General features: G+C 38.1%; 1 protein-coding gene and 1 pseudogene across 1 annotated transcript in view; both read left to right on the forward strand.

Annotated features, from left to right (window-relative positions):
- The window catches only part of PROS1 (protein S), a 76,568-nt gene that overhangs the window by 18,256 nt on the left and 31,078 nt on the right, over positions 1 to 27,234 (forward strand). The window contains exons 2-9 of the mRNA XM_036445123.2: positions 6,941 to 7,098; positions 10,035 to 10,059; positions 15,072 to 15,158; positions 16,706 to 16,828; positions 16,928 to 17,059; positions 20,973 to 21,098; positions 23,414 to 23,535; positions 25,422 to 25,537. Of these exons, the coding sequence (XP_036301016.2) occupies positions 6,941 to 7,098; positions 10,035 to 10,059; positions 15,072 to 15,158; positions 16,706 to 16,828; positions 16,928 to 17,059; positions 20,973 to 21,098; positions 23,414 to 23,535; positions 25,422 to 25,537 (889 nt within the window). The remainder of the gene's footprint in view (positions 1 to 6,940; positions 7,099 to 10,034; positions 10,060 to 15,071; positions 15,159 to 16,705; positions 16,829 to 16,927; positions 17,060 to 20,972; positions 21,099 to 23,413; positions 23,536 to 25,421; positions 25,538 to 27,234) is intronic.
- On the forward strand, positions 10,602 to 11,888 carry LOC118724683 (annotated as a pseudogene).

A 27,234-nucleotide genomic window follows, 5' to 3' on the forward strand; every position in this document is an offset into this window, starting at 1 on the left:
TCATATTCTATTGTTATTTAGCCTTTTGAAATGTCAACAGGGAATTCTGAGAGGCTAACAGAAATTGTATTGAATTATAAACATCTACTTAATGATATACCAATATGCCAAGTAATCTCACATTCACATCTGCACTATATATATATATATATATCCTAAGAGTCAAAAATGAAACCATTGAGATCTAAAATCTTTCTAAGCCTGTAAGTATACTTCAGATTTGCTTATTGTGGAGATCTGTGAGGTATTGCAGGAAGTGGGATATTGTAGCGTTAGGCCAACAGTTTCATTGTTGCCTTAAAAAAATGTCCAAAAACAAGTTTCCTGTTGCTTCATAAATACACACACAGGCCAGTGAGCTAATAATATAATTGATGGCATCCTAAAAAAAAAAAAATAGGTCAAATAGAACAAAAAACAAAACTCTTCCTGTGCTGTAAACTCTTGGTACATGACATCAAAATCACATGATAGTTTGGTCTCCCACAGTGTAGTAAATAGAAAAGACATGAGGACTGACTGCAGGAATACCTTACTGCACGTCACAAAAGAGACCTCCCACTGTAGCCTCAGAAAGAATGGCCAGTTAGCAATGTAATAGTTGAGAGAAGAAAAGATAAGGCTATAGAAAATTCCTCTTCATACTTTGCCAAAACCTGAACTCTCATGAAATACAGTAATTTACCATTGACTGAGAGCAAACAAATCAAATAAAAAAGATGGTCAATAAAATTATTTCCTGAGTAATAAACAAGCGACCTGTTCTGTCTTTTGAGTAAAATGTACTGCTTTCTTTCTTTGTGGCTAAATGAAGGGTGATAATCTCGAGGAAACAATGGCAGAATGTTTGATTTATTCTATTTTTTCCCCTTAGACTGAGGCAGTAAATTAAACACATAATAAATCTTGGAGAAAAGAGAGATCCATTGCACTTCCGTTGTGACTGAACAGTTTAGGCACAGTTTCCCTATTCATTCATTGATCTGACCCAGAATGGAGGTCAGTGGCCACAGGCTTGATTGTATGTTTGTTTTTCAATGTCACCAATGGCTTTCCTATTTCTAAATAAATGACAGGCCTTACTCCTTCCAATCCAAATGTTTGAATTTGGATTCAAAAGAACTCACTTTTTTGAGTGCAGCATATAATTCATAGATTTTTTCATATTCTTTCCCAGATTTTTATCCTTATCTTTTATGATCTTTTACTACCTTAAAGCTAGCCTATTTATTGCTCACTCCTTTTGAAGGGCAGGCATAGTTCACCTTTTCTTACATTTTTCTTACCATTAGCATAATAACATTCAGAGAATCAGTGTTCAGCAACATAGTACTCATTATGAGAAAAAGGTGAAATTTAGAGAAAAGCAAAGGTAATACCTTCCTTTAAAATTTTTTTTAATTGATGTATATTGTACTTACAGACATATCATTTCCTTCTGAAGGCTAATAAAAGCTTTATGAAAGTTCATAATAATTATACAGACTGATGAATGCCCAAGTAAAAGTATGTCTTTGGATTTTTTTTTTTTAATATTTGCAACTTGCACTTTTATAAATATCCCCCCTCAACTGAAAATCTTCTGTAGTAGAATTATTTACTTAAAAATTAAATTTTTATAGTTAATTAATATGTGCTCACTTAAAATTTGTAATATGTGGTCACATGTTTTCCTATCACTATTAACTAAAGGTTTTTATATATTAAAATGCAATTATATTTTTTTCAGGCTTTGACTAAGAAAAACATGCCATTTTAACAGTTGAGACATTAGAGGTACAGTTATATCTCAAATTATTATCTAGTTGTTCTGTTTGTACTTTGAAAGCCATTTTCCCTGAACTCATCCCACACTGAAGCAGAAACAAAGATTCAAAGATTCTGACAACCCAAATGCTAGGCAAAGATTCTCTTCTCAAAACAAACAAACAGAAAAACAACAACAAAAAACAAACAAAAGATTCTCTTCTCAGACACATTATTTTAGGGCCAGTTTTTTATTTTTGGGATGCCAGATACTAAGGGCCTGGGTAAAGGAATGACAGAAAGCAAAACTAAAAAAGAGATGACCTTTTGGAGGGAGGAATGTACAAATGGTCTTTTCAAGGACAAGAGAGCAGAATGGAAGTGATTCAGAGGATGAACTATCCTAAAGATTTAGACCTCCTTCATCTGCTACCTCCTCTTCTTCTGACTGATCAGTATGGGCAATCTGCAGACCTGTGGTCCTGACCCACCTGAACAGAGAGGAGCAAGCTTCAACAACCAAATGGGAAAGGGCCCTGAAGATAAGAGCTCCCTTTGACCGAGGTTCAACTGAATTGAAAAGGGGAGGAACTTTTCTGTGAGTAAAAGCATTACTAACTCCACTATGCTTATTACGGATGCTTAACTGACGCACCTGTAATATGCGTAATGATAAATTACTTTTTTGGAGATAAAACACATTTACTCTGGAAAAAAACACACAAAGATTTGTTCCCACAGAAAATATTGAAGGGAGCCTGTGAAGGCCATGAAGACCACTTCAAAAGAGAATTCCAGTTAGTGTTTGAACAATGATTATGTTATTGACATAGTTGTTCAACTGGCTGTGGTCACTTTTCTGGAGAAGGGATGACTCAGAGAAGTTAAAAAAAGAAGCTGATTCAGTTATGCTTCTAATCTTGAAAGACTCATAATTGAACATTACAACCTAAAAGTGTGAGTCCGAATGTAACACTTTTCAGGCAACGCAATTGGGTTTTAATAAGGTCTTTCTTGAAAAGCTTCTCCATCTAAAGAAGTGAAGCAAATGATTCAAGACCATGTGGTAATGCGAAAAGAGAAGAGGTTTTGGAGGCAGTGTGGCCCTGTCCTCAGCTCCGTGAACTTGATAAAATTAAACTCAACTTCAGTTGATTTTTAGTTCCTGTGTACTATGGGAAAATTATGTTTAGAGCAGTTGTGATTAGGATTAAAGGAGATTAAACAAAACAGCCTTTCTCTGCTTATATGCCATGGCTATTATTATGATATTTAATGGAACTTTTTGGACATTACTTCAGGCCAGTAGGTTGGATGTTTTGGGGCTTATACACTGAGTCAGCTGTTAAAAGCATGTCTGACCACATATTGTTCTCATCCTACAGTTCTGTAGTTTTTAGTTTGGATCTGTGATATCATATTTATACCTTTTGACAAGGAATTGTAGACTTCTTTACAAACACACTCTGTTGGAGGGGCTTATTTTATAAGCTATCAAACTTGTCTATTCCACAACCATATAATTTCTTTTTCTTTTTTTAATTAAGTAAATTGTGGGTGTTGGAGTGACAGTATGCATAGAAGAAAGAGCACTGAACTAGGAGGATGGGGATAACTTATTTTATTTATTTGTTTGTTTGTTTGTTTGTTTATGTATTCACTAGAGGCCTGGTGCACGAAATTCGTGCACTGGGTGGGGTGGGGGGAGACTATTCCTCAGCCCAGCCTGTACCCTCTCCAATCTGGGACCCCTCGAGGGGTGTTCAACTGCCTGGTGGGATTGGGTCTAAAAGGGCAGTCGGACATCCCTCTTGCTCCCAACTGCTCGCCTGCTTGCCAGCCTGTTTACCCCCTAACCACTCCCCTGACAGCCTGATTAATGTCTGACTGCTCCCCTGCCAGCTTGTTTGCCCCCAACTTCTCTCCTCTACCGGCTTGGTCACCCCTAACTGCCCTCCCTTGTAGCCCTGGTGGCTCCCAACTGCCCTCCCCTGCAGGCCATCTTGTGTCTACATGGGGACAGGATCTTTAACCACATGGGGGCAGACATCTTGTGTGTTGGAGTGATGATCAATCTGCATACTACTCTTTTATTATATAGGATAGAGGCCTGGTGCATGGGTGGGGGCCAGCTGGTTTGTCCTGAAGGGTGTCTCAGGTCAGGGGCATAGGGCATCCTGGGCAAGGGGCCTGTGGTGGTTTACAGGCTTGCCATGCCCCCCAGCAACCCAAGCAGAGGCTCTGGTATCTGGAATTTATTTATCTTCTACAATTGAAACTTTGTAGCCTGGAGTGGAACCAAACCCCCTGCTCTCTCCATGGCTGCCACCATTTGTCTTTGGATTTGTTTACTTTCTATAATTAAAACTTTGTAGCCTGGAGTGGAGGCCTAGACTGGCCAGGGCTGCAGAAGCTTGGCTTTCTCTATTGTCAGAGAAACCCAAGCCTCTCCCCTGCTCTCTGTGGCCGCAGCCATCTTGGTTGGGGTTAATTTGCATACTCTCTCTGATTGGCTGGTAGGCGTGACTGGTGGGCATGACTTGTGGGTGTATTAGAGTGATGGTTAATTTGCATATTACTCTTTTATTAGGTAGGATTTTTAAAGTCTGCTCCATGCCTCCCTGTTTTGGTTCTTATTTTGTAGGTAATTCCTTTTGTTCATTAGATTCCACAAATAAGTGAGATCATGTGATATTTGTCTTTCTCAGTTTGGTTTATTTCACTGAGCATAATATTTTCCAGGTCCATCCATGCTGTCCCAAAGGTAAGGGATTCCTCTTTTTAACAGCTGCATAGTATTTCATAGTGTAAATGTTCCATAAGCTTTTTTATCCACTCATCTACTGATGGGCACTTGTGCTGTTTCCAAATCTTAGCTATTGTAGATAATCTAATTCTTTTCGACTGGTGTTTTGGGGTTTTTAGAATGTATTCCCAGAAGTGGGATCGCTGGGTCAAACAAAAGTTTAATTTGACCTTCAATTCTAAATGACAGCTTTGCTGGGTAGAGTAATCTTGGTTGAAGGTCCTTGCTATTCATCAATTTGAATACTTCTTGCCAATTTCTTCTGGCCTGCAAAGCTTCTTTTGAGAAGTCAGCTGATGGTCATATGGGTGCTTCCTTATAGGTAACTAACTGCTTTTCTCTTGCTATTAAAAAAAAAAAAAAAAAAAAAAAAAAATATATATATATATATATATATATATATATATATATATGTTTTTATTGATTTCAGAGAAGAAGGGAGAGAGAGAGAAACAAAGGAAGAGAGAGAGAGAAGCATCAATGATGAGAGCAAATCATTGATTGGCTGCCTTTTGCATGCCCCCTACTGGGCATTGAGCCAGCATCTGGGTAAGTGCCCTTGATCAGAATTGAACTCTGGACCCTTCAGTCATCAGGCTGATGCTCTATCCACTGAGAAAAACCAGCTAGGGCTTCTCTTGCGCCTTTTAAGGTTCTCTCTTTGTCTTTAACCTTTAGCCTTTTAAATATGATGTGTCTTTCTATAGGTCTCTTTGGGTTCCTCTTGTTTGGGACTCTGTGCTCCCTGTAAATTATTCTTTATTTCTGTTAGTGTATGCTTGATTTTTGAATGGTTCTTTGTCATGCCTTTGAAATTCTCACCTCAATTGCAACTACAGGAGAAGAGCTGCTGTGCAAGATACACCCCTATGGAGCAGGACTTGCTTCTGTGGGGCTTTGGTGTTCATTGAGTTTGCTCCTTGAGTGTGTCACTTGTGTATGTGTAGAGTTGTAATCTGGTGTGGTCTGAAACTGTCCACTGGATGTGTTGTCTCTTGGGTCTCCAGGGAGGTGCAAAGTCAGCCACTGCCTGGGGCACCCAACATGAGCCCCAGAGAGATCTGCAGGTTTGGAAGTGCCCAGGTGAGGCCCAGCTGTGAGGCAAGGCAGGCTGGTGCTGGTGCTGGGTCTTGGGTTTCTTATTGATAGGTTTGGGACATGCTGAAGCCCCATCAATTGGGAGATTTTTAAAGAGACTGAAGGCTGAACTGGGGCAGGCCACTCATATGGAAAAGCCTTTGCAAACAGATTGGGTGGGCTTCAAATTGGATGGGGCAGGATCTCAGGGGATCACCAGGGTGGAGTAAAGAGTTTGGGTAGTGAGTTACAGCATCCACCATGTTGGTTCTTACTTAAAACTAGAGGCCTTGTGCATAAAATTTGCGAACGAGGATGGAGGGTGTTCCTCATCCCAGCCTGCACCCTCTTCAATACGGGACCCCTCAAGGGATATTGACTGCCCTAAACGAGCAGTCGGACATCCCTCTCACAATCCAGGATGGCTGGATTCCAACTGCTCACCTGCCTGCCTTCCTGATTGTCCCTAACTGCTTCTGCCTGCTAGCCTGATCATCCCCTAACCACTCCCCTGCCAGCCTGATAGATGCCTAACTGCTCCTTTGTCAGCCTGTTTGCCCATAACTGCCCTCCTCTGCAGGCCTGGTCACCCCTAACTGCCTTCCTCTACCAGCCTAGTCACCCTTAACTGCCCTCCCCTGCAAGCCTGATTGCCCCCAACTGCCCTCCCTTGCAGGCCTGGTCCCTCCCAACTGCCCTCCCCTGCTGGTCATCTTGTGGTGGCCATCTTGTGTCCACATGGGGGCAGGATCTTTGACCACATGGGGGCAGCCATCTTGTGTGTTGGAGTGATGGTCAATCTGCATAGCACTCTTTTATAAGATAGGATAGATACCTGGTGCATGTGTGGGGGCCAGCTGGTTTGTCCTGAAGGGTGTCCCAGATCAGGGTGGGGGTTCCCTTCGGGAATGGGGCATCCTGGGCGAGGGGCCTCTGGTGGTTTGCAGGCTGGCTACACCCCCTGGCAATCCAAGCAGGAGGCCCTGGTATCTGGGATTTATTTATCTTCTACAATTGAAACTTTGTAGCCTTGAGTGGAGGCCTGGGCCTGTCAGGGTGTGTGGAAAATTTGGCTTCCTCCATTGCCAGGGAAACCCAAAACTCCCTCCTGCTCCCTGTGGCCATAGCCATCTTGGTTGGGGTTAATTTGCATAGTTGCTCTTGATTGACTGTTGGTTGTAGCAGAGTGATGGTTAATTTGCATATTCTTTTATTAGATAGGATTATTTAAAAAATAATACATTTAGGTGGAGAAATGAAATATTTCTTTATATAAACTTTTTTTTTTTTTTTTTTTTTTTTTTTTTTCAGTTTTGTCAAAGCAACATGCTTCACAAGTTCTGGTTAGAAAACGCAGAGCAAATTCTCATTTTGAAGAAGTCAAACCGGGTAATCTTGAAAGAGAGTGCATCGAAGAACTGTGCAATAAAGAAGAAGCCAGGGAGATCTTTGAAAATTACCCTGAAACGGTAAGAGCTCATGAAAATTAATGTTAGCACAGTTGGTCATACAATTATAGACAGAACAGTTCCAGCTTGAGTCTGTTCCTCTGTGCTCCTTTGTAACATTAAATGATTGTGTATAGATCACATTTCACTTGTAACTACTGAAGTATTTCAGAAGGAGATACCTTAAAAGAAGGTTGACTAGTCAAGAAGAAACTATTGCCAAAAGCAATGTGCTGTAACCAGTATATATTATAATTTAATTATTGATGGTTTAAATACTACCAGCAAATAGTATCAACCTCATGCTTTGTAAATACTTTCTTCCAACCATAACTTAGTAATATGGGGTAGGGAGGGAAGACATCTTAAATATAATGTCTGTGCATGTGTATATGCGCACATGTACAGACATGTGGGTACAAGATGTGATTGCATTGCTATTATTATACTTAATTAAATCTCTCCACTGGCATTTTTAACCAGCCTTTAATCTAGAGCTTGGTATACAATAGGTAGTCAGTGAATCCTCACTGAAAAATTCACTCAGCACTGTGTTTCCTGAGAATATTTTAATTTATTCCATAAATCCTTGAGAACGTTCCTAAGCCATTTTATATCATCAGTCATGCCTAGGGTTAGAATTTACATCTTAGTGTATTAATTTTTCCAAGTTAGTTTACAAAAATCTAATCATAAACATCCCTAAATATGCAGAAATACGACCTTATTTTTAGTCCTCTTATTTTCCAGGTGAGGATATTCTCCAAAATATCTTGCAGGTAGCAGTATAAATAGTGCTCTAAGAATTCAAGTTTGATAACCTTCACGGTTACCTCAGATATTTTCTTTTCTGAGATGAACTACATAACCAAAAGGAAATGAGGAAGAACATATATACGAAGACCCTCTTTTACCTCTCCCATGGCTCTGAGGACCATGAGATAATGAGGAAGAATCATCTCTACAGTTGGAGAACTTGTCCAAGACAGTAATAATTTGTGTTCTCTTTAAGTCTTTTACCTCCGCCTACCTTTATAGGTTCAAAAGGAATTTTTTCCAAGGTACCTAAAGATTCATTTTTATTTATTTATTTATTTATTTATTTTAAAAATATTTTATTGATTTTTTACAGAGAGGAAGGGAGAGAGATAGAGAGCTAGAAACGTCGATGAGAGAGAAACATCGACCAGCTGCCTCTTGCACACCTCCTACCGGGATGTGCCCGCAACCAATGTACATGCCCTTGACCGGAATCGAACCTGAGACCTTTCAGTCCGCAGGCTGACGCTCTACCACTGAGCCAAACCGGCTTCGGCTAAAGATTCATTTTTAATACTTTCTGGGATTGAAGCAAAATGTTTCTCTCAATTCTGTTGCTTTTATGGATAAGCATTTGGCAGGAGGAAAATATTTTATCCCACACAATATATAGACTATACTTACTTTTTAGGAAATATCCAATAGATACACACACACATTTAATTTTATAGAAATTTGAAATATATACTGAAGTACAGAGAAAAATATAATATATCCCAATATATCCTCCCTCCATTTCAACAATGAACAGTAATCCACCATACTTGTGTTGCCCTTTTTCTATTATGCCCACTCTAATTTTGTTTTGTTTACTGGAGCATTTTAAAGCAATTGTGCATAGCAATTGTGCAGTTGTGCAATTGAGATATCATATTGTATCACTCATACATAAATACTTGATTATGTTAGTATTTGAGTAACAAATTGGGAGTGAGGCCAAAGACCATAATGGAGTAAAGGGAAGATAGTGGGGAAGGGAACTCATGAATGTTTTTTCTCTCCTCCACTCATTTTTCTCATTGGCAAAAGAGAAAGATATGGCAGACAAAAGAAGAAATGGGAGAAATAAAAGGGAAGAAAAACATTTGTTACTGCTTCTCACTTCCATTCTGCCCCATCCACTCGCTGTCCATGTCCCTAATATCCTAATTCACATTCCCAATCTCTACCCTACTGTTTACTTCCCTATCACCCTAATATATTCTTTTCAGTCATTACATAATCTCCTTTTGAACCCATTCATTGTTGCTTATCCTCCTGGCTTCTGTTCTGTAGAAGACACAGCCTTCTGAAATACTTGATGGGAGGTCCTATCCTTATAAACTAGTAGTGTGTTGTGTAGGTTTATATGTGAGAGAAAGAAACAGTTGAAGACTTTTGATTCTGTGCTAGATGAAGTTATATTTTGCACTTCATTACGTTTTTGTGTAGAAACTCTGGTTTCTCATGGGGTGTTCTTATGCTTCTAATAACATTAGATATATTATGGCTTAAGAAGTCTTTTGTGAACCAGCCTGAGAACTTTAACATTAGAAATCATTTTTAACATTTGGACTAAGAAATATAGTCCAAATTACTGATTTACAGACATTCCCCATTAATAAGTAAGGTATTACTTGTACCCCTGATGCTGAAAGATAAATGTCCACTTCATTTCAGATGATGTCAGTGTTATTCATCATTGGATCTGGTTTGTGCAATCAGCATGGCATGAAATGTGTCAAATGGTTATCTAATCTCTATGGGAAAAACAAAGAATTTACAAAAAGGGGACATATATGATTACATTTGAAAGCTTTAATAGAACCTGTTTTCAGATTAGAAATTTTTGAAGCATAACTTAATAGATCAATATTGCCTTAAGACTAAGCATCTTATTAGCTTAACATTATTAGTTTTCTACTCCTAGTATATTTTGCTATAGAAAAAAATCTTATGGAAATGACAATTGTATGTAACTTATTTGCATATTTAAAAAGATATGTATTTTAAAATTTTCCCTTCACGATTTATCCGCCCTGCCCCTCCTTCCCCCATATATTTGCGTCATTAAAGTAAAAACACATTTTAAAATTGTTTTAACTCTATCATGAAATTTAACTTTCTAAGATAACTTATTTATTTTTCTTTCTTTCTAGGACTATTTTTATCCAAAATATTTAGGTAAGTTCAAAGGATTTTATTCACATAATTCTAGAAATGAATGGGATTAGATATGATCAAGTCTAGTCCTTTACTTGAATATTTCATCTAATACAATTTCATTTGCCTTGGGAGGAAGATTATATCCTATATGCAACATCGCTGTTCTTTTATTCAAGTTATGTAGAAAAATTTAGAATTGTTCTTTAATTACCATGTGAAAGTAAACCCTGAGTAACAAGAAATAAGGAAATAATAAAAATAATGATAGAAATAAGTTAAATGGAAAATAAAAGAGATTAACAAAAACAATATATCTTCTTTGAAAAATATAAGTTAGACTGACCTCTTGTAAGAATAATCAAGGGAAAAGAAAGAGGGAACACCAAAACCAAGTGGAGGATAAACGTGGGAAATAATGAAAACTCCTAATATAGATGAGATTTATAATCATAAAATAAAAATCATCATAAAATAAAATATTACAAATTGCTAACCCAAAATATATTTAGAAACTGGATAAAATGGATACATTCCTAGAAAAATATAAATCAGTCCTCCGGACTCAGGATTCACTGGAGGGGCTCGGAGATGTGTCGCTCAGGACGAAGTTGTGTTGCTAAGGAATCTCCTCCATTCCCACGCCAGAGCCATGGTTCTTGGCCACACGGATGCCGGCTATGAGTTTGACATCTGCTTCACCTCGGTGCAGAAGAGAGCAATTCGGACCCTCTGGACGGTGCTGGATGCCATTGACAAAATGTGGCTGCCTGTAGTGAGGACTTGGTGTCTCAGTGAGCGGCACTATGGGGGTCTGACTGAGCTTAACAAAGCAGAAACTGCTGCTAAGCATGGCGAGGCCCAGGTAAAGATCTGGAGGCGCTTTTATGACATCCCACCCCCACCGATGGAGCCTGACCACCCCTTCTACAGCCAACGTCAGTAAGGGTCGAAGGTATGCAGACCTCACAGCTACCCTCCTGTGAGAGTCTGAAGGATACTATTGCCAGAGCTCTGCCCTTTTGGAATGAAGAAATCGTGCCCCAGAGTAAGGAGGGGAAACGGGTACTGACTGCAGCCCATGGCAACAGCCTTCGGGGCATTGTCAAACATCTGGAAGGTCTTTCTGAAGAGGCTATCATGGAGCTGACCCTGCCCACTGGAATTCCCCCTGTCTATGAATTGGACAAGAACTTGAAGCCCATCAAGCCGATGTAGTTCCTGGTGGATGAAGAGACCATGTGCAAAGCCATGGAGGCTGTGGCTGCCCAGGGCAAGGCCAAGAAGTGAAGGCGAACAGGCAGACGCCTTTCCCCAGGACACCCTCCCTCCCACCCCACTCCTCTGCATCTCTCCTCTGCACATGTCACACTGACCACACCTGCAGGCATCTTAGGCTGTAGCTGCAGATGGGGACTGGTGGCTCCCAATTTTGTGTTAGCCATTTTGTCTCCCGCACCCACCCCCTTCATACAATCTAGTCAGAATGACATCTGTAGGGCATAGGTTCTCAGTCTAAGCCGAGGGAGACTCTTATCTAAGAGTCCAGAGATAATAACTTGTTTTTTTTTTTCTGGTGTTTTGTTTATTACTAAGGACCTGCTTGAAAGTAGGGGGATAAGGAGGAGCCATGTTAAGGCATGGCAATGAGAGGCAAGAGAGCCTACTTGTGTTCCTGAGAGCAGTCCTATGCTATTCTGTAGTCGGGTGAACTGACTGAGGGCTCTAGTCATTCCAGTGGAAGATGAACGCCTGTGAGTCAAACGTTTCCTCCTTGACCCCAGAAAAGCTGGCTCCAGAAGACTGGGATCAATCCTGAATGTTTACATGTTGCATTTACTTTTACAAAAGAAAAGTATATATCTATAAAATAATACAAAACAAAAACCCTTCTGGGGTTTTTAGTGGCGGCTGAACTATTCCCACATGTGGTTCTCACCAGATGAGCCATTCCTCACACCACGGTGGGATGAGCTCCTTGCCCTGTAGGACCATCCTGCTGTTTTAGAACCCCTCCCCGGCCTTGTCTCATGGCAGTGAAACGTCTCTTGATCATGTCCCGGTGTGTCTCACTGTGCGTGAGTGCTGAATCACGTTCCAGTTGCTTGGCTCTGCCAAATGGGCCCAGTAAGCATTTTGAGCATAACTACTACATCTTTTTCAGATCAGTATAATAAAGGAATAATGTTTTTTTTTAAAAATATATATATCATATATACAATATGTATTTTTAAAAATGTATTTTTTATTGATTTTTTTACAGAGAAGAAGGGAGAGGGATAGAGAGTTAGAAACATTGATGAGAGAGAAACATCGATTAGCTGCCTCCTGCACACCTCCCACCGGGGATGTGCCCACAACCAAGGTACATGCCCTTGAAGGGAATCGAACCTGGGCCCCTTCAGTCCCCAGGCCGATGCTCTATCCACTGAGTTAAACAAGTCAGGGAACAAATTTCTGTTTCTAATCCCATTTCTTACAAGAACTTCTGCTTTAAGTTACAAAAACTGGGATAGTCTTTCTCTAACTCTCAACTTTCTACTCATTCTCTCTGAGTTCCCCTATTCCTGGTGTGCAATGAGAAAGAGAAGTGGAAGGTGAGAGCTCTATATTATACTGCTTTAGAGTAGACACGCAGCTGGCTCTCAATACTGTAATTTCCATTGCAGATTTCCATAAAAACATTATCACACATATGAATATAGACTTGTATATAAAGTGCATTATGGGTTAAGTCTACTCTGTCATCAAGCCTAGAGTCCTACTCACCATATGAAACATTTCACATGGACCTCTAACCTAAGGTCTCTCAAATTTTGGCTGTTATTTACTGCTCAGTGATGCAAAAAGTGGCTCTCTCACAAAGGAGGAATCCTAAGGCAATATCTAAGTAGTTAATTCTCGGACTGGGTGATTGAGAAGGAGGGACAAATGAATCTGGAGAAAGAATAATCCTAAAACTCCTTAGGTCTCATTTGGCCTGCAGAAAGACCATTATGTTGTAAGGTGTTATTTATGTGGGGAAGTATTCCAGCCTATCACTGTAGGCTGAATAATGATGTTCTCCAAATGGTTCATGTCCTAATTCTTAGAACCTGTAAATGTCACCTTATAATGGCAAAGTGGACTTTGAAAATTAAATTGAGGATCCTGAGATAGTGACATTACTCTGGCTTACCTGCATGGGCCCAGTGTAATTGTTAGTGTCCTTTATTATACAAGGGAGGCACGATATCTGAGTAGGGAGTAGGTTATGTAACAATGAAGCAAAAGTTTATAGTGATGTGAGGATAGGCCTACAAGCCAAAGAACGCAGGTGGCTTCTAGGATCTGAAAAAGGCAAGGGAATAGATTCTCCCTTGAAGTCTCCAGAAGGGATACAGCCCTGTTGAAGACTGTAATTTTAGACTTCTGGTTCCTATAGCTGTAAGAGAATAAACTTACGTTGATTTGAGCACTAAGATTAGGGTAATTTGTCACAGCTGCAGTGAGATACTAATGTACACATTGACTTCAATTGGAGCCTTTAAGTCAATCTGATATACATTGTACCTTCCATAAATGGCTGCAGAAATATCTCCCATCACATATACTCTTCTGCAATACACTCTTGCCACTTCCCATTCACTACCTGGAGTCCATGCTTGCCACCTCTCCCCCTTGAATCTGTGTGGAACCTGGGGCTGCCTTGATCAGTAGAATGGTGGAAGGGACAACATGCCTCCTAGTTGGCCTGGCAACTTCCACCTTTTCCCCTTGGACGCTAGCTACCCGGAAAGAAGTGCCATGTTAGAACCAGCCGGCTAAGAGAAACTCCGCCGCCTGGAGCAGCCCTGCAGCATGATAAGCCGTATGGAGAGAGCGATGCCAAGGAGCCTGAGCTGTGAGACGTGTGAATGAAAAGCTGTCTTGGAGGTGGATCCTCCAGTATGTGCAGCACAGACAAACCACCCAACCCAACACTTTCTAAATATTTGACCCACAAATTCATGACTAAGGTAAAATAATTATTTTCAGCTACCAATTTTTGGGTTTGTTTCTCAGCAAAAGATAATCAAATCCACCTTTTTTAGTAAGTTGATGACTATCTGCACAATGAAGTGATATACTGCTATTAAAAAACATGTTGGCACTAAGTGACCCCTAGTTACTTTAAAGACTGTAAGTATTTTATCTCTATTTTTTTCAGCTGTTATTTCTGCCAGATTGCCATATGTAATTTCACAGAGTTGTAGTGAGGAACAAAATGAATGCAGTAAACATGCTTTGCTTTGTACTACTGAGGCATTTTGCAGATATTATTATGATAGTCTCTATGCAACATAGGAAGAATTGGAAGTTGTTTACAGTAACCAGAAACACCAACTAATTCTATTGACTTAATTACAGACACTTTTTAAATCAGGCTGTGATCTACAGATTTGAGGATAACTGTATAGGTCTTTGCTATAGAGTTATAGATTGTTTGTGTGTGACAATAAATCTCTTTGCAAATCCAAGAACGTTTTCACTTCTGGTGTTAAGGTTCTTTTCCAAAGAGAAGCTTTCTTAAACCTACTAGAGGCCTGGTGCACGGATTTGTGCACTGGTAGGGTCCCTCGGCCTGGCCTGTGCCTTCTCACAATCTAGGACCCCTCTGGAGATTAGACTTCTGGTTTCAGCCCGATCCCTGCAGGCCAGGCCAAGGGACCCCACCAATGCACAAATCCATGTACCAGGCTTCTAGTATGCATATAAGATCTCTGGTTAATCTCTTCCCACCCTCCCTGCTCCTAACCTTTTTTCTGAGATTCATCAGTCTGTTCCATGTTTCCATGCCTGGTGGTCATAGCACATCATAGCTACTGGTCAAACAGTAGAATGGTCACTTAGGTTTTTATAGGTATATACTTTTCACGAATCTGTATTTTTGCAGTCTTGCTTTGAATGCTGAATCTGTAAGTCCACAGGAATATAAATATTGTGCCTCTACATAATTTCAGATTATGTGAGTATGCCCACTCTAAAAATATTACATTTGTTTGTATTTTTAGGTTGTCTTGGCTCCTTCCGAGCTGGATTATTCGCTGCTGTCCGTCAGTCAACTAATGCTTACACTGACTTAAGGAGCTGTGTCACTGGTAAATTACCTCTACAATCAATTAAAAGAAAACAAACAAACAAAAACCCTCAAAAAGTACACCCTTGTAAATATGTTTAAAAATCAACAAATGAACCCTTGAAGGTTATGCCCAGCAAGGAAGTTTGCTCAAAATGCATTTGAAGTTATGCTTGTCTATGTAAATGCTACTGCTTTATTAAAAATGAATTTTTGAACTGTCTGCCTTGTTTACTAAGCTTTAGGTCATAGATTTCAGAATTTTATTCCCAACAGCTTTATTTTGACTGTCTTTGCATAATGATGTAGTATGACCTAATGTGACAGTTGATTAATAGATAGAAATTGAGCCAAGTTATTCTTCTAACTATTCGCATCAATAACATAAATGTTGAAAATGTTATGGTCTCAAATTAGCCCTCTCCCTCTGATGTTCACATAGAGTCTAGTGATAATTCTGGTACATTATCTGTCTCTGATTTACCAGTTTCCTGAGAGTCAGAGAGAAAAAGGTGAAATTGCAAGAAGTTGAAAATGCAAGATTGGAATATTTGTCCAGTGAATATTTTATATGCAGCATTGGCAATATCTAGATATTTACTTGCATTTTCTCTAATATAAAGTTAGTTATAATTACATAATTATAAAACTATTTGAACACATATATTTAATTCCCACTTTATCTCTTTTTAAATTTATTAATGGACAGGAAAGTAATTTGATAACAATTTCTGATTGGTCTTTCTATTTTAATTCCTAATTTATTACTATTTAAAAAAACTACTTGATGAAATTATGAGGACATTTACAAAATGTGGTAATTAAGTTTCAGCTAGGTTTAAAACGTTTTTCTTTGCAAGAAACAGAAATTTCCTCTATCTAACCTAAGCAGAGGGGACTGTTTGTGAAGTACAGAGGGAACTCACAGAGTTGACTAGGAAGGCTGGATAAGCAGGCGTAGAAATGTGTAGGAACCTAGGGACCCTGCAATGTCCCTTGAGGAGAGAGAAACCACAAATGACTAAAGAAACAAATGGGAATGCCATTTAAGATGGAGATAAAGACATTTTATGAAGAAAATTCTTTCCCCTAAGGATCACAGTACTGTGCTACCTTTTTTTAAATGCCTGAAAACCATTATTTCATGTATTTGGACCACAGTTCTATTTATTTAAGGCAGGAGGATAAATCTGGTCTCTGTTACTCCATTTTAGCCCAATTTGGAAGTCCCCAATTTTATTTTCTATTAATATTGAGAGTAGTTTTATGTGTTCTGTATATCTCATGGAACTGTTTTAATGGTCAAGTATGGTAATATACAATATATGAAAAAATATCTAAATTACAGTAATAAAATACTGTATATATTTGTAAATAGTAGTTTCCTTTTGCAAAATAAAAAGTTTTTCTTATGAACTCACTATTTTATGAAAGAGTATTATTTGAAAGAAGGATTTATAATTTTTTGTTGTTTATTATAGGCTTCATGCCCAGATTTCTATCAAAAAGTATATCATTTTACTAACTATTACATGTGGTAAACATTAACTAGATGTCTACTTCCTTTAGCCATTCCAGACCAGTGCAACCCTCTGCCATGCAATGAAGATGGATATCTGAGCTGCAAAGATGGCCTGGCTTCATTCACTTGCACGTGTAAACCGGGTTGGCAAGGAGAGAAGTGTCAATACGGTATGTGTAAAGCACCCATTTGCCTTATCTGGATCAACCCCCTGAGAAATTTTCTGAAAGATTTATCACTTTAAAAATAATTTATTTTCTGGTTTTTAGATATAAATGAATGCAAAAATCCCTCAAACATAAATGGAGGTTGCAGTCAGATTTGTGATAACACACCTGGAAGTTACCAATGTTCTTGTAAAAGTGGTTTTGTTCTACTTTCGAATAAAAAGAGCTGCAAAGGTAAGAACAAGAAGGTAGAATAGAAGATATTTACCATGTGAGAGCAAAATTCAATTAGAGAAATTTCCCCAGGAAATTCTTGGAAAACTCTCTGGTTATAAGCTGTTATAGTAAATATACATTACTATGCACTTTGAAGCCTTCTGATATTATGGGACTGCCTTTTAATTTATATAGGACATTTATTGTATTTTATATTTATAGAATATTTTATTATTGCATATGTGTGTGTGCACACACGGGATCACATTTTATTTATTTTATTTTTTTAATATATTTTTTATTGATTTTTTATAGAGAGGAGGAGAGAGGGATAGAGAGCTAGAAACGTCGATGAGAGAGAAACATTGACCCGCTGCCTCTTGCACACCCCCTACCGGGGATGTGCCCGCAACCAAGGTACATGCCCTTGACCAGAATCGAACCTGGGACCTTTCAGTCCGCAGACCGACGCTCTACCACTTAGCCAAACCGGTTTCGGCGGGATCACATTTTAAAAATAATTTATTATACCCTGGTAAGGTGGTTCAGTTGGTTGGAGCATTGTCCTGTACATAGAACGATTTCAGGTTTGATCTCCTATCAGGGCATGTATGAGAAACAATTGATCCTTGTTGCATGCGCTCTCTCTCTCTCTCTCTCTGTCTCTCTGTCTCTCTCTCTCTCTCTTTCTCTCTCTTTCTTCCTCTCAAATAAAACATATCTTCAAATGAGGATTAAAAAAATAAAACAATTTTATTATATGGTGATAAAGTGAAATTTCATGCAATTCCTTGTACACTACAGTGCTTGCAAAATTGTTTATGCTATATTTTTCAGACACTATATTACTTCCTTTATTCCAATGAGATAAACAACTATAGGAAAAAATCTAATGCAATCTTTATTATAGTAACTTTTTTGTTGTATTTTATGTTTCCTTGTAAAAATATCTCTCTAATTTCTAGTATAAACTCTTCATCTTGCACCTCATTTCCTGTTGGAAATTTGGGGAAAGTGAAGAACTGACTTTCTTTTTTTATTCTACATCTAAGAGCACATAAGTTTTCTCCATTCATATCTGCTTTGATGAATATACCAAATTGAATTCATAGTCAAGGAAAGGTCTGCCCCTCAAAGCACTGTAGTGTTCGGTGGATTATAGTTTACCATAATATTATTTAAAGTGCAGTTCGATGACTAAAGTGAAGTATATGAACTAACAATTTCTTCTAAACATATGTCTAGTTTTTAATCATATATCTTTCTTGTTTGCCTATATGAAAGTCTATTTGAGGTTAAACATTTAGAATACTAATATCATTAGAACATCAGTTATAGAAAACCATCATAATGTAAGATACCATATGCATGCCATAAACAAATAGTACCCATTCATACTACTACATTAAAAAACTTAGTCTGTTCTTCTAAAGAATTTGTGACATATTTTTAGATGAGATCGGGCGCGTTCAGGGTGGTATGGCCGTAGACTGTGACATATTTTTAATTAAAAGGTATTTAATCCTTATATACTGAAGTTATACATGTGCATGTAAATTACCACAAAAAAGTACTCATGTGCATGTAAATTACTACAAGAAGTACACATAAAAAAGACCAGAACATATGGTCTTGTGTACTTCATTTGCATAGCTTTTTATCCATGATATCTAATTAAAAGAGTACAGAACTCTGAGGAGAATGTGTATACAACTATTACAATAAGGCCTTTGTCAACATGTGGATATGCTTGGATCAAGTTGCCAGGAAATGTCTTAAAAAATTCAAGAATAAAACTTTTCATCAGTCATTAGATGTCAGTGTAGAGTCATAAAATCAATGAGCTATAACCTGAACTCATATGATTTAAATAATTCCTTGCAATATTTCTCAGACCAAATAATTTAGGCATGTGTTTTTACTTTCTTTTAAAAATATTAAATATTTTAATTTGAAGTAATATAGATTCACATGCTGTTAAAAGAAACAATAAAAAGAGATCCCATGAACCCTTTGCCCAGTTTTCCCTAATTGTAACATTTTACAAAAATATAGTACTTATCACATCCAGGATACTGACACAGAGTCAAGATACAGGGAAATTCCTTACCACAGGGATTGGTTATTATTTTTGTGCATGTCATTTTATTATTATTATTTTTTTTATCCTCACCTTAGAAGTGAAGATTTTCCCCCCCTGATTGTTAGAGAGAGTGGAAGAGTAAGAGAGGGGAGAGAAACATTGCTTAACTCCCATATGTGCCTTAATGGGGGTGGGAGAGTAGGGGGGGAGGGACCAGACCTGCAACCCAGGTACATGCTCTTGGCCAGAAATGTACCTGTGACCCTCTGGTTCACAGGCCAATGCTCTAACCATTGAGCAATGCTGACCAGTATGCATGTCTTTTAAAATAGAATAATGTCTGAAATGTTGGCTATTAGTTTATGGAAAAGTTAAACCCCCAGATTTTTATTTTTTATTTTTTTTAATTTATTTTATTGATTATGTTCTCACATAATTGTCCTTATCCCCCCATTCCCACCCCAAAGCCCTCCCTACATATGCCCCTACCCCCCTGTTGTCCATGGCCATTGGCTAGGCCCATATGCACACAAGTCCTTTGGTTGATCTCTTCCCCTTACCCACACCCTCCCCCAGCTTTTTTTTTTTATTATTATTTTTTAATAGTTTTATTTATTTCAGAGAGAAAGGGAGAGGGAGAGAGAGAGAAACATCAATGATGAGAGAGAACCATTGATCATCTGCCTTCTGCATGTCCACCCTCCCCCCCCCCCCCCCCCCCCGCCCCTGGGATCGAGCCCACAACCCGGGCATGTGCCCTTAATTGGAATTGAACCTGGGACCCTTCAGTCCACAGGCCGATGCTTTATCCACTGAGCCAAACCAGCTAGGGCAACTCCCAACTTTTTAGAGTAGAAAGTATATTTTTCATTCTAAACTTGCCTTCAGAAAGAACAAATAGAAAAGTTCACTTATAATTAGATCTCCATTGAATTATTATATCATTTTTTCTTTGTTTTTACAGGTTCTTTTCTAATAACTAATTGCAATCAATACTTTGTCTCCTACTTTACTATGAAATGTAATCAACACATCTGAAATTTCAGGAATATTAATGTAGCATTAAAATTTGTACTGGATTAACTGCAGCTTTATAAATACTTTGAGACCTTATTCAATCTCACTTTAAATTTGAGTCACTCTTGAATATTTTAGGAAACAATAATGGTATGTAGTTTATTATTTTTCCAAGGGAAAAACATAAGACTGATGAGCCATCTCACATTTGTTTTTTATATTTGAGATACTACACAGTGTATATATCTACTTTTAAGACCATACTTCAGAAACATGTATTTAGAAATACATATGAATAATATGGTGGCCCTGCTGGTGTGGCTCAGTTGGTTGGGTTCCATCCCATTCAATTAAAGGTTGCTTGTTTGATTCCTGGTCAGGGCACATGCCTGGATTGCAGGCTCAATCCCCAGTAGGGGGCATGCAGGAAACAGCCGATGTTTTGCTCTCACATTGATGTTTCTCTCTTTATCTTCTCCCTCTCTCTCTAAAAATCAACTTAAAATATGTGTTTTTTTTTTAAATGATTAAAGTAAATCCTTTATCCCATTTATTTTCATAGTGTAGCCTGGTAGATAAGACAATAACTAAAGCCCTGTCTTTCATTTACATAACTACACATTGCAAACATCAATCAAATTCTCTGCGCTTGCATAAAGATATAATATTTAGTGAAGTAAAATATGATGACAGATTTAATATTTTGTTACTGTCAGGCCACTCTGTTATCTTATTTCATATATTAAACCAGATCCAGGAAACACAGATCAAGGGTTCTTTGCTAGCTTGGTATGGGAAAAATGCCTTTTAATATATTGGTTTCATTTATAGATGTGGATGAATGCTCTGTGAAGCCAAGCATTTGTGGCACAGCTGTGTGCAAGAACACCCCAGGGGACTTCGAATGTGAATGTGCTGAAGGTTACAGATACAGTCCCACATCAAAGTCCTGTGAAGGTAGAGTTGTGGTCATGTCATTGTTGATGGTGGAGAGGGTGGGTTTGAACCCCCATTGGGTATTTAGAAGCATTGGTTCTGTTTGACATCAGCAATCAGATTTTCTAGGATGGTCAAATACATCTCAGTTTGTTCCATTGAATAACCACTGGCTTCCTTCCAAAGCCAAAATATGCAAGACACATGTCTTTAGGCTTAGTGTTAGTACTCCACTGGGCCCTCTGAGCTAAATATGGATTAGAGACCTCCCATGAATGATAAAAGCAAAATAAACACATTCTCACATCATTTAAATAACATTCAAAGATAAAAAGAGTTCCAAGCTGGAAGGAATAATACACACATACAAAAAAAGAGACAAGTTTAAAAATTATGTGGGATTTTCTTACAACAAGGGTGGTTAGAAAGCTTCAATTCTATACCAACTTACCAATGATTTTCTGCGTGTAAGTTTTATTTATTGTAAAATAAGAAATGACAAAGTTCTGTTACAATTAAATGCATATGAGAGAGAAAAGCTTAATCATAACCGAATGATAGCTGAGTTCCGAGAGAGTACTGATTAGCAGGCTCAGTGCCGTGGAAGAGCCCGTGGACTTGCTGCTACTTCGTTTGGCCACAGCAGTGCTGCCCTGTGCGCCTCAGGTAGCTTGGACGTTTTAGTGGATTGCTCTTTTTAAATTACGGATACATACAAACTATCTCACACCCTCCTTTAAATTTTTTGAAGTTTCAAAATGAATTTAACACCATGAATGAAACTAATTAAATGAATAGCAATTTTTTACAAACTATACTTGAGATACAATGTGGTCATTTAATGGTTTTAAGTGTACAGTTCAGTGGCATTAATTACATTTTACATGGATACGCAGCCATTGCCATTATCTGTGCTAAAATAGATATGTTTGAATCCCAACGAGAACTCTATAACCCTCTCCCAGTCCCTGAACCGCCAATCTACTTCCTTTCTCTACAAATATCCCTAATCAATAATAATTTTAGAATAGGGTTTTTCAGCTACATATACTCCTCTTGAGGTTTTGAGGCCTTACTTCTTTAGATACCCGCCCATTCCAACACACATATATCGTTTCTACTTTCTCACCACTCCAGATAGAAATTACTGCAGTGTACCATAGCCATTTGTAGATGGCAATTAGCTAACTTCATAAACTATATTGTAGTTTTATTATGTGAATGACAATTGAAAACAAAATAACATTTATATGACATATAATATTATATTACTTTAATCATATGACATTTTAATGGTATTGAGGGATCAGTAATATTGGGGTTTTGTTTTAAACCATTTATGCTATAATAGCATTTATGAAAAGGTCAGGATCTTTTTTTTTAAATATATATATATATATATATATATATATATATATATATATTTTTTTTTTTTTTTTTTTATTATTGAGTTTTTACAGAGAGGAAGAGAGAGGGATAGGAAGCTAGAAACATTGATGAGAGAGAAACATTGATCAGCTGCCTCTTGCACACCCCCTACTGGGGATGTGCCCGCAACCAAAGTACATGCTCTTGACTGGAATCAAACCTGGGACCCTTCAGTCCACAGGCCAACGCTCTATCCACTGAGCCAAACCGGTTTTGGCTAGCGCTGGATCTTAGTGTGGGCTTTAGCCGAAGCATATTGTTACAACTTTTCAAGAATGACTTTCTCAAAATATGGAGTAGGGACAGGGATCAGCATACAAGATTTCATAATATGGGAGGTAATATAGCACAGTGAGCTTTTAATAAAAATAAGTTAAGAAATAAAGGGATGCCCTTAAATTTATTGCCACTATCAATCATTGCATTATGAATAGTCAAATGTTTTTGATATTATCATTTATTTTTCAATTACATTGACCTTCAATTAAAAGGGATCTTTTCATCTCTATCTTCCCATCCTCCTCTCTCCTCTACATTCCCCACTTTTTCTTCAAAGCAAAGAATAGGGAGATAGTATCAATGGAATTATATAATCAGAAATGTCAACTAACTTGAGACTCTCGGTCTTTTTGCCTTCAAATTCAAAATCAGAACGTTAGTATACTTGTTGTATTTTTGTTAAGTATTAATTAATAAAATTTAAATAATAAATTCATTGTTTCCAGTGTGCAAATAAGAAGAAATTAAACTTGTGACTCATTTAAATTTTCATGTATTTAAATGTAATTTGATGTCAGAAATTTCTTTTATTATTGTCATTGATATCACAAACTAAAATCAGAATACTTCTTCTTCTGTTGGGTTGAGCATTTAGGAGATGTGAAGATTTATGTTCTCTTTCGCTCTAGATGTGGATGAATGCTCTGAGAACATGTGTGCTCAACTTTGTGTCAATTACCCTGGAGGTTATTCTTGTTACTGTGATGGGAAGAAAGGATTCAAACTTGCCCAAGATCAGAAGAGTTGTGAGGTAATGTTTTGCAATGCTAACCTTACCATCTCTTTTCTAAAAGAAGAGATCCAGGTGCTTATCTCCACAGAGATGAGATAAGTCAGGAAAATACAGATGTTCTACCATAATTTCTGTAGTTCCATCTAGCCTATGCGTCACAATCTATTTACTGATTATGGATATGTAAAGTTGTAAACAATTGGGAATAATTAGTGGCTGGGTAAAAATAAAAGCTGCAGGGTCACAGTTCAGAGTGCAGCATGTACATTTACAGAAAGTTAAGGAAAGCTGAGGTTTATACTGGTCCTTGTGAGAAAAAGAATCTTCCATAGAAACTTTAGTGAAAACATTTCTCAGTGTCCACTTTTCTTTATTCACCATTCTGACAACTTTGATCAGGCCTTAGCCATGTTAGTACTTTCAAGAGTTATCAGAAGGACTTGTATACATGCATACAAGTACAGCCAATGGACACAAAACTCTGGGGAGGGAGGGTATAAATGGGAGTGAGGGCAATGTTAAAATATGTACACAGATAATAATTTAATAAAAAAATAAAAAAATAAAAATAAATAAATAAAAAATCTAGGGTGGAAATGTCAGACTAGAAGATTTAGTGGGACTTATGCATATAAAAATTCAGAGAGTTTAATTTTGTTACTCTGTAGCTCTTAAATTTGTTTTTAGTTATTCAGATTTAACACATAATTGACCCAGAAATTGAATGTTATTGAATCTATGGGCAGATTCTAGTTTTTCCTTTATTGAAATGAATAGCGCAACCTCTGGAGCTATATATTTTTAAATAAGGGTCATCTATTAATGATCCTTAGTCCAATTATTGTATCTCCTTTACTTTTTTCATGTGAAAGTGAAATTTATATGATTATGAGGTAAACAGTAAAGAGACAAAAATCCTTAATAACAGTTTAATCGTATGTACCTCTTTATCATCAAGACAAAGCTTAAGTACCCCAAAAATGTAACACTCAATGTTATACTACCTACTTGATAAAGGAAGACAAGGTAAGATAGTTGACCTATGTACTAACTTTGATAGTACAGTACTTAATTGAAATGCCATGTTGTATGAATATCTATTTTATAACTTAGTCTCTTATGATTTAAATATTGAGTTAAACATCACCATCCACCTCAGAATAGATTTATTAAAGTTCTAAGAGGAAATTAAATGTTATTTCTGGACCTAGATTTAATATAGTGCTACATACATAATTCCTTCCAAAATAGCCATTTATAAGACTTTCCATTTTAATGTTTATTTTTATTTTTAGGAAAAAGAAGTATTTGATTTCAGATTTAATGATTCTAAATCACTGTTTTGTAGCTTCCTTGGAGACTATAATTAAACCTCATTACTATTTATTCCATCCAGGTTTTTCAGTATTCCCTTTGTTACCTAGATAGCAGTTTTTGCACAGAAAATTTTTGCTTAATAATGAATGAGTGATTAAATGAGGTCCTATTTACTGGTATGTTAACTTTCCTACCTATTTCTGACTTCAAATAAAAATTATTTTCAGACATAAATCATGGAAGGTCTGATACCTGTATCAGTTAAATAAGGGGTCACTTTGTTGTTACTAGAGGAAAAAGTTTGTATTTTGGACTGCAATTTACAAAGGAAATATTAAAGACAAAAATATAAAGCCATGCACATTGAACAAAATTTTAAAAACTGAAAATTTTTGGAGGTTCCACTGATAGACTAGACAAGGAAGTAAAGGTTATTGCTTTATTATTACCAAGGTGTCTTTATTTCATTTTAGTATATCACCGAGCATACATTTGACAAGAACACTAAGAACCAGAGAAAGGATGCATAATCTGACAAAAACATCAACCAGTTAACTGTGGGTTTTGTTTTCTTTTCTTTTCTCCAGGCTGTTCCAATGTGCCTTCCCTTGAACCTTGAGAAAAATTATGAACTCCTTTACTTGGCAGAGCAGTTTGTAGGGGTTGTTTTATATCTAAAATTTCGCTTACCGGATTCCATCAGGTGAGGTAATACTGTGGATAATTCCTAGTGGTAGGCGGGTTGGAACAGAAGAAGGAAGGGTCTGAAAAAGTTTGAAATGTATGAAATTGCATTATAAATCAGATTATCAAGAGCTAGTATGCTAATTAGACTGAACAGTAGAACAACTGTCTAGATGACCTTCCAGACCAAGCCAGAGCTGTGAGGGCTGGGTGGCCGGAGCTGTGAAGGCTGAGACAGCTGGGGCTGTGAGGGCCAAGCCCCTTGCATGAATTTTATGCATTGGGCCTCTAGTTTAAGTATATTATCATTCAGATGACTTGGGGAACTGTAAAGTTAATTTGCTCCTTCACACATGTATTTTTCATGCTAGAACCAATTTGGGTCATTCTAGGCTGGCCTTCCTAGTAATCCTTCTTTCTTATTTATTTATTTATTTATTTTTACCTATATGTATTTATTTTTTGACAAACATTGAAGTCCTTCTGTACATGTGGTTTTGTAATCTACTTTCCCCCAAATACCAGTTCACTATAAGCATTCTTCCCAATATAATATTTCTAGAATAATTAAAAAAAAATTTTATTGTTGAGAGTATTACAGATGTCCCTCTTTCCCCCCCATTGTCCCTTTCTCCCTAGTTCCTGCCTCACCCAGGCGTTTGCCACCCTATTGTGAGTGACTATAGGTAATGCATATCTATACTAACAAAAGGTTTATATGCAAATTGGTCAGGATGCCCTCACAGTAACAACTGAACAGCAGGCTGCATGGGGTGACAAGGCTGGCAGGGGGGTTAGTGAGGGGCGACCAAATGACTGAACAGCAGGCTGCATGGGGCTACCAGGCCGGCAGGGGGGGCAGTGAGGGGCAAGCAGGCTGGCAGAGGGGGGCTGTAAGGGGTGAGCAAGTTGGCGGGGCGGGGGGGGGGGGGGGGCATTTGAGGGCAACCAGGCTGGCAGGGGGGCTGTGAAGAGTGAGCAGACCGGCAGGGGAGGCCATGAGGGGTGAGCAGGCCAGCAGGGGGGGAAGTTGGGGGCTACCAGGCCAGCAGGGAGGCAGTTGGTGAGCAGGCTGGCAGAGGTAGCAGTTGGGGGCAACCAGGACACCAGGGGAAGGCAGTGAGGGGTGATCAGGCCATCAGGCAGGTGAGCAGTTAGGAGCCAGTGGTCCCAGAATATGAGAGGGATCCCGGATTGGTGAGGGTGCACTCTGGGCTGAGGGGGACCACCCCTCCCCCTCCCCAGTGCATGCATTTCCTCTAGTATGCATATAAGATCTTTGCTTAATATCTTTCAAATCCCCTACCCTTTCCCTTTGAGCATCTTCAGTCTGTACCATTCCCATGCCTCGGATTCTATTTTATTGACCAGTTTATTTTGTTCATTAGAGTCTTTGTTCATTTATTTGGATGTTTTGATTAAATTGGTGATATATATATATATACAATAAAATGACAATAAATATATATATATATATATATATATTTATTTATTGTCATTTTATTGTTCATAGTAGGGGCACAATGCATGAAATTCATGCAAGAGTAGGCCTTCCTTCCCCCAGCCACCAGCACTAACTTCCCTCTGGCACCCAGGACCTGGGCTTCCCTCCAACCACCAGCAGGAACCTGGAACCTGGGCTTCCCTCTGGCCGTTGGCAGACCCCCAGCACCAGGGCTTCCCTCTGGTCAGCAGCAGACACCTGGGACCCAGGCT

The sequence above is a fragment of the Pipistrellus kuhlii genome, unplaced genomic scaffold, assembly GCF_014108245.1.
Source record: "Pipistrellus kuhlii isolate mPipKuh1 unplaced genomic scaffold, mPipKuh1.p scaffold_m20_p_2, whole genome shotgun sequence".
NCBI classification, from domain to species: domain Eukaryota; kingdom Metazoa; phylum Chordata; class Mammalia; order Chiroptera; family Vespertilionidae; genus Pipistrellus; species Pipistrellus kuhlii.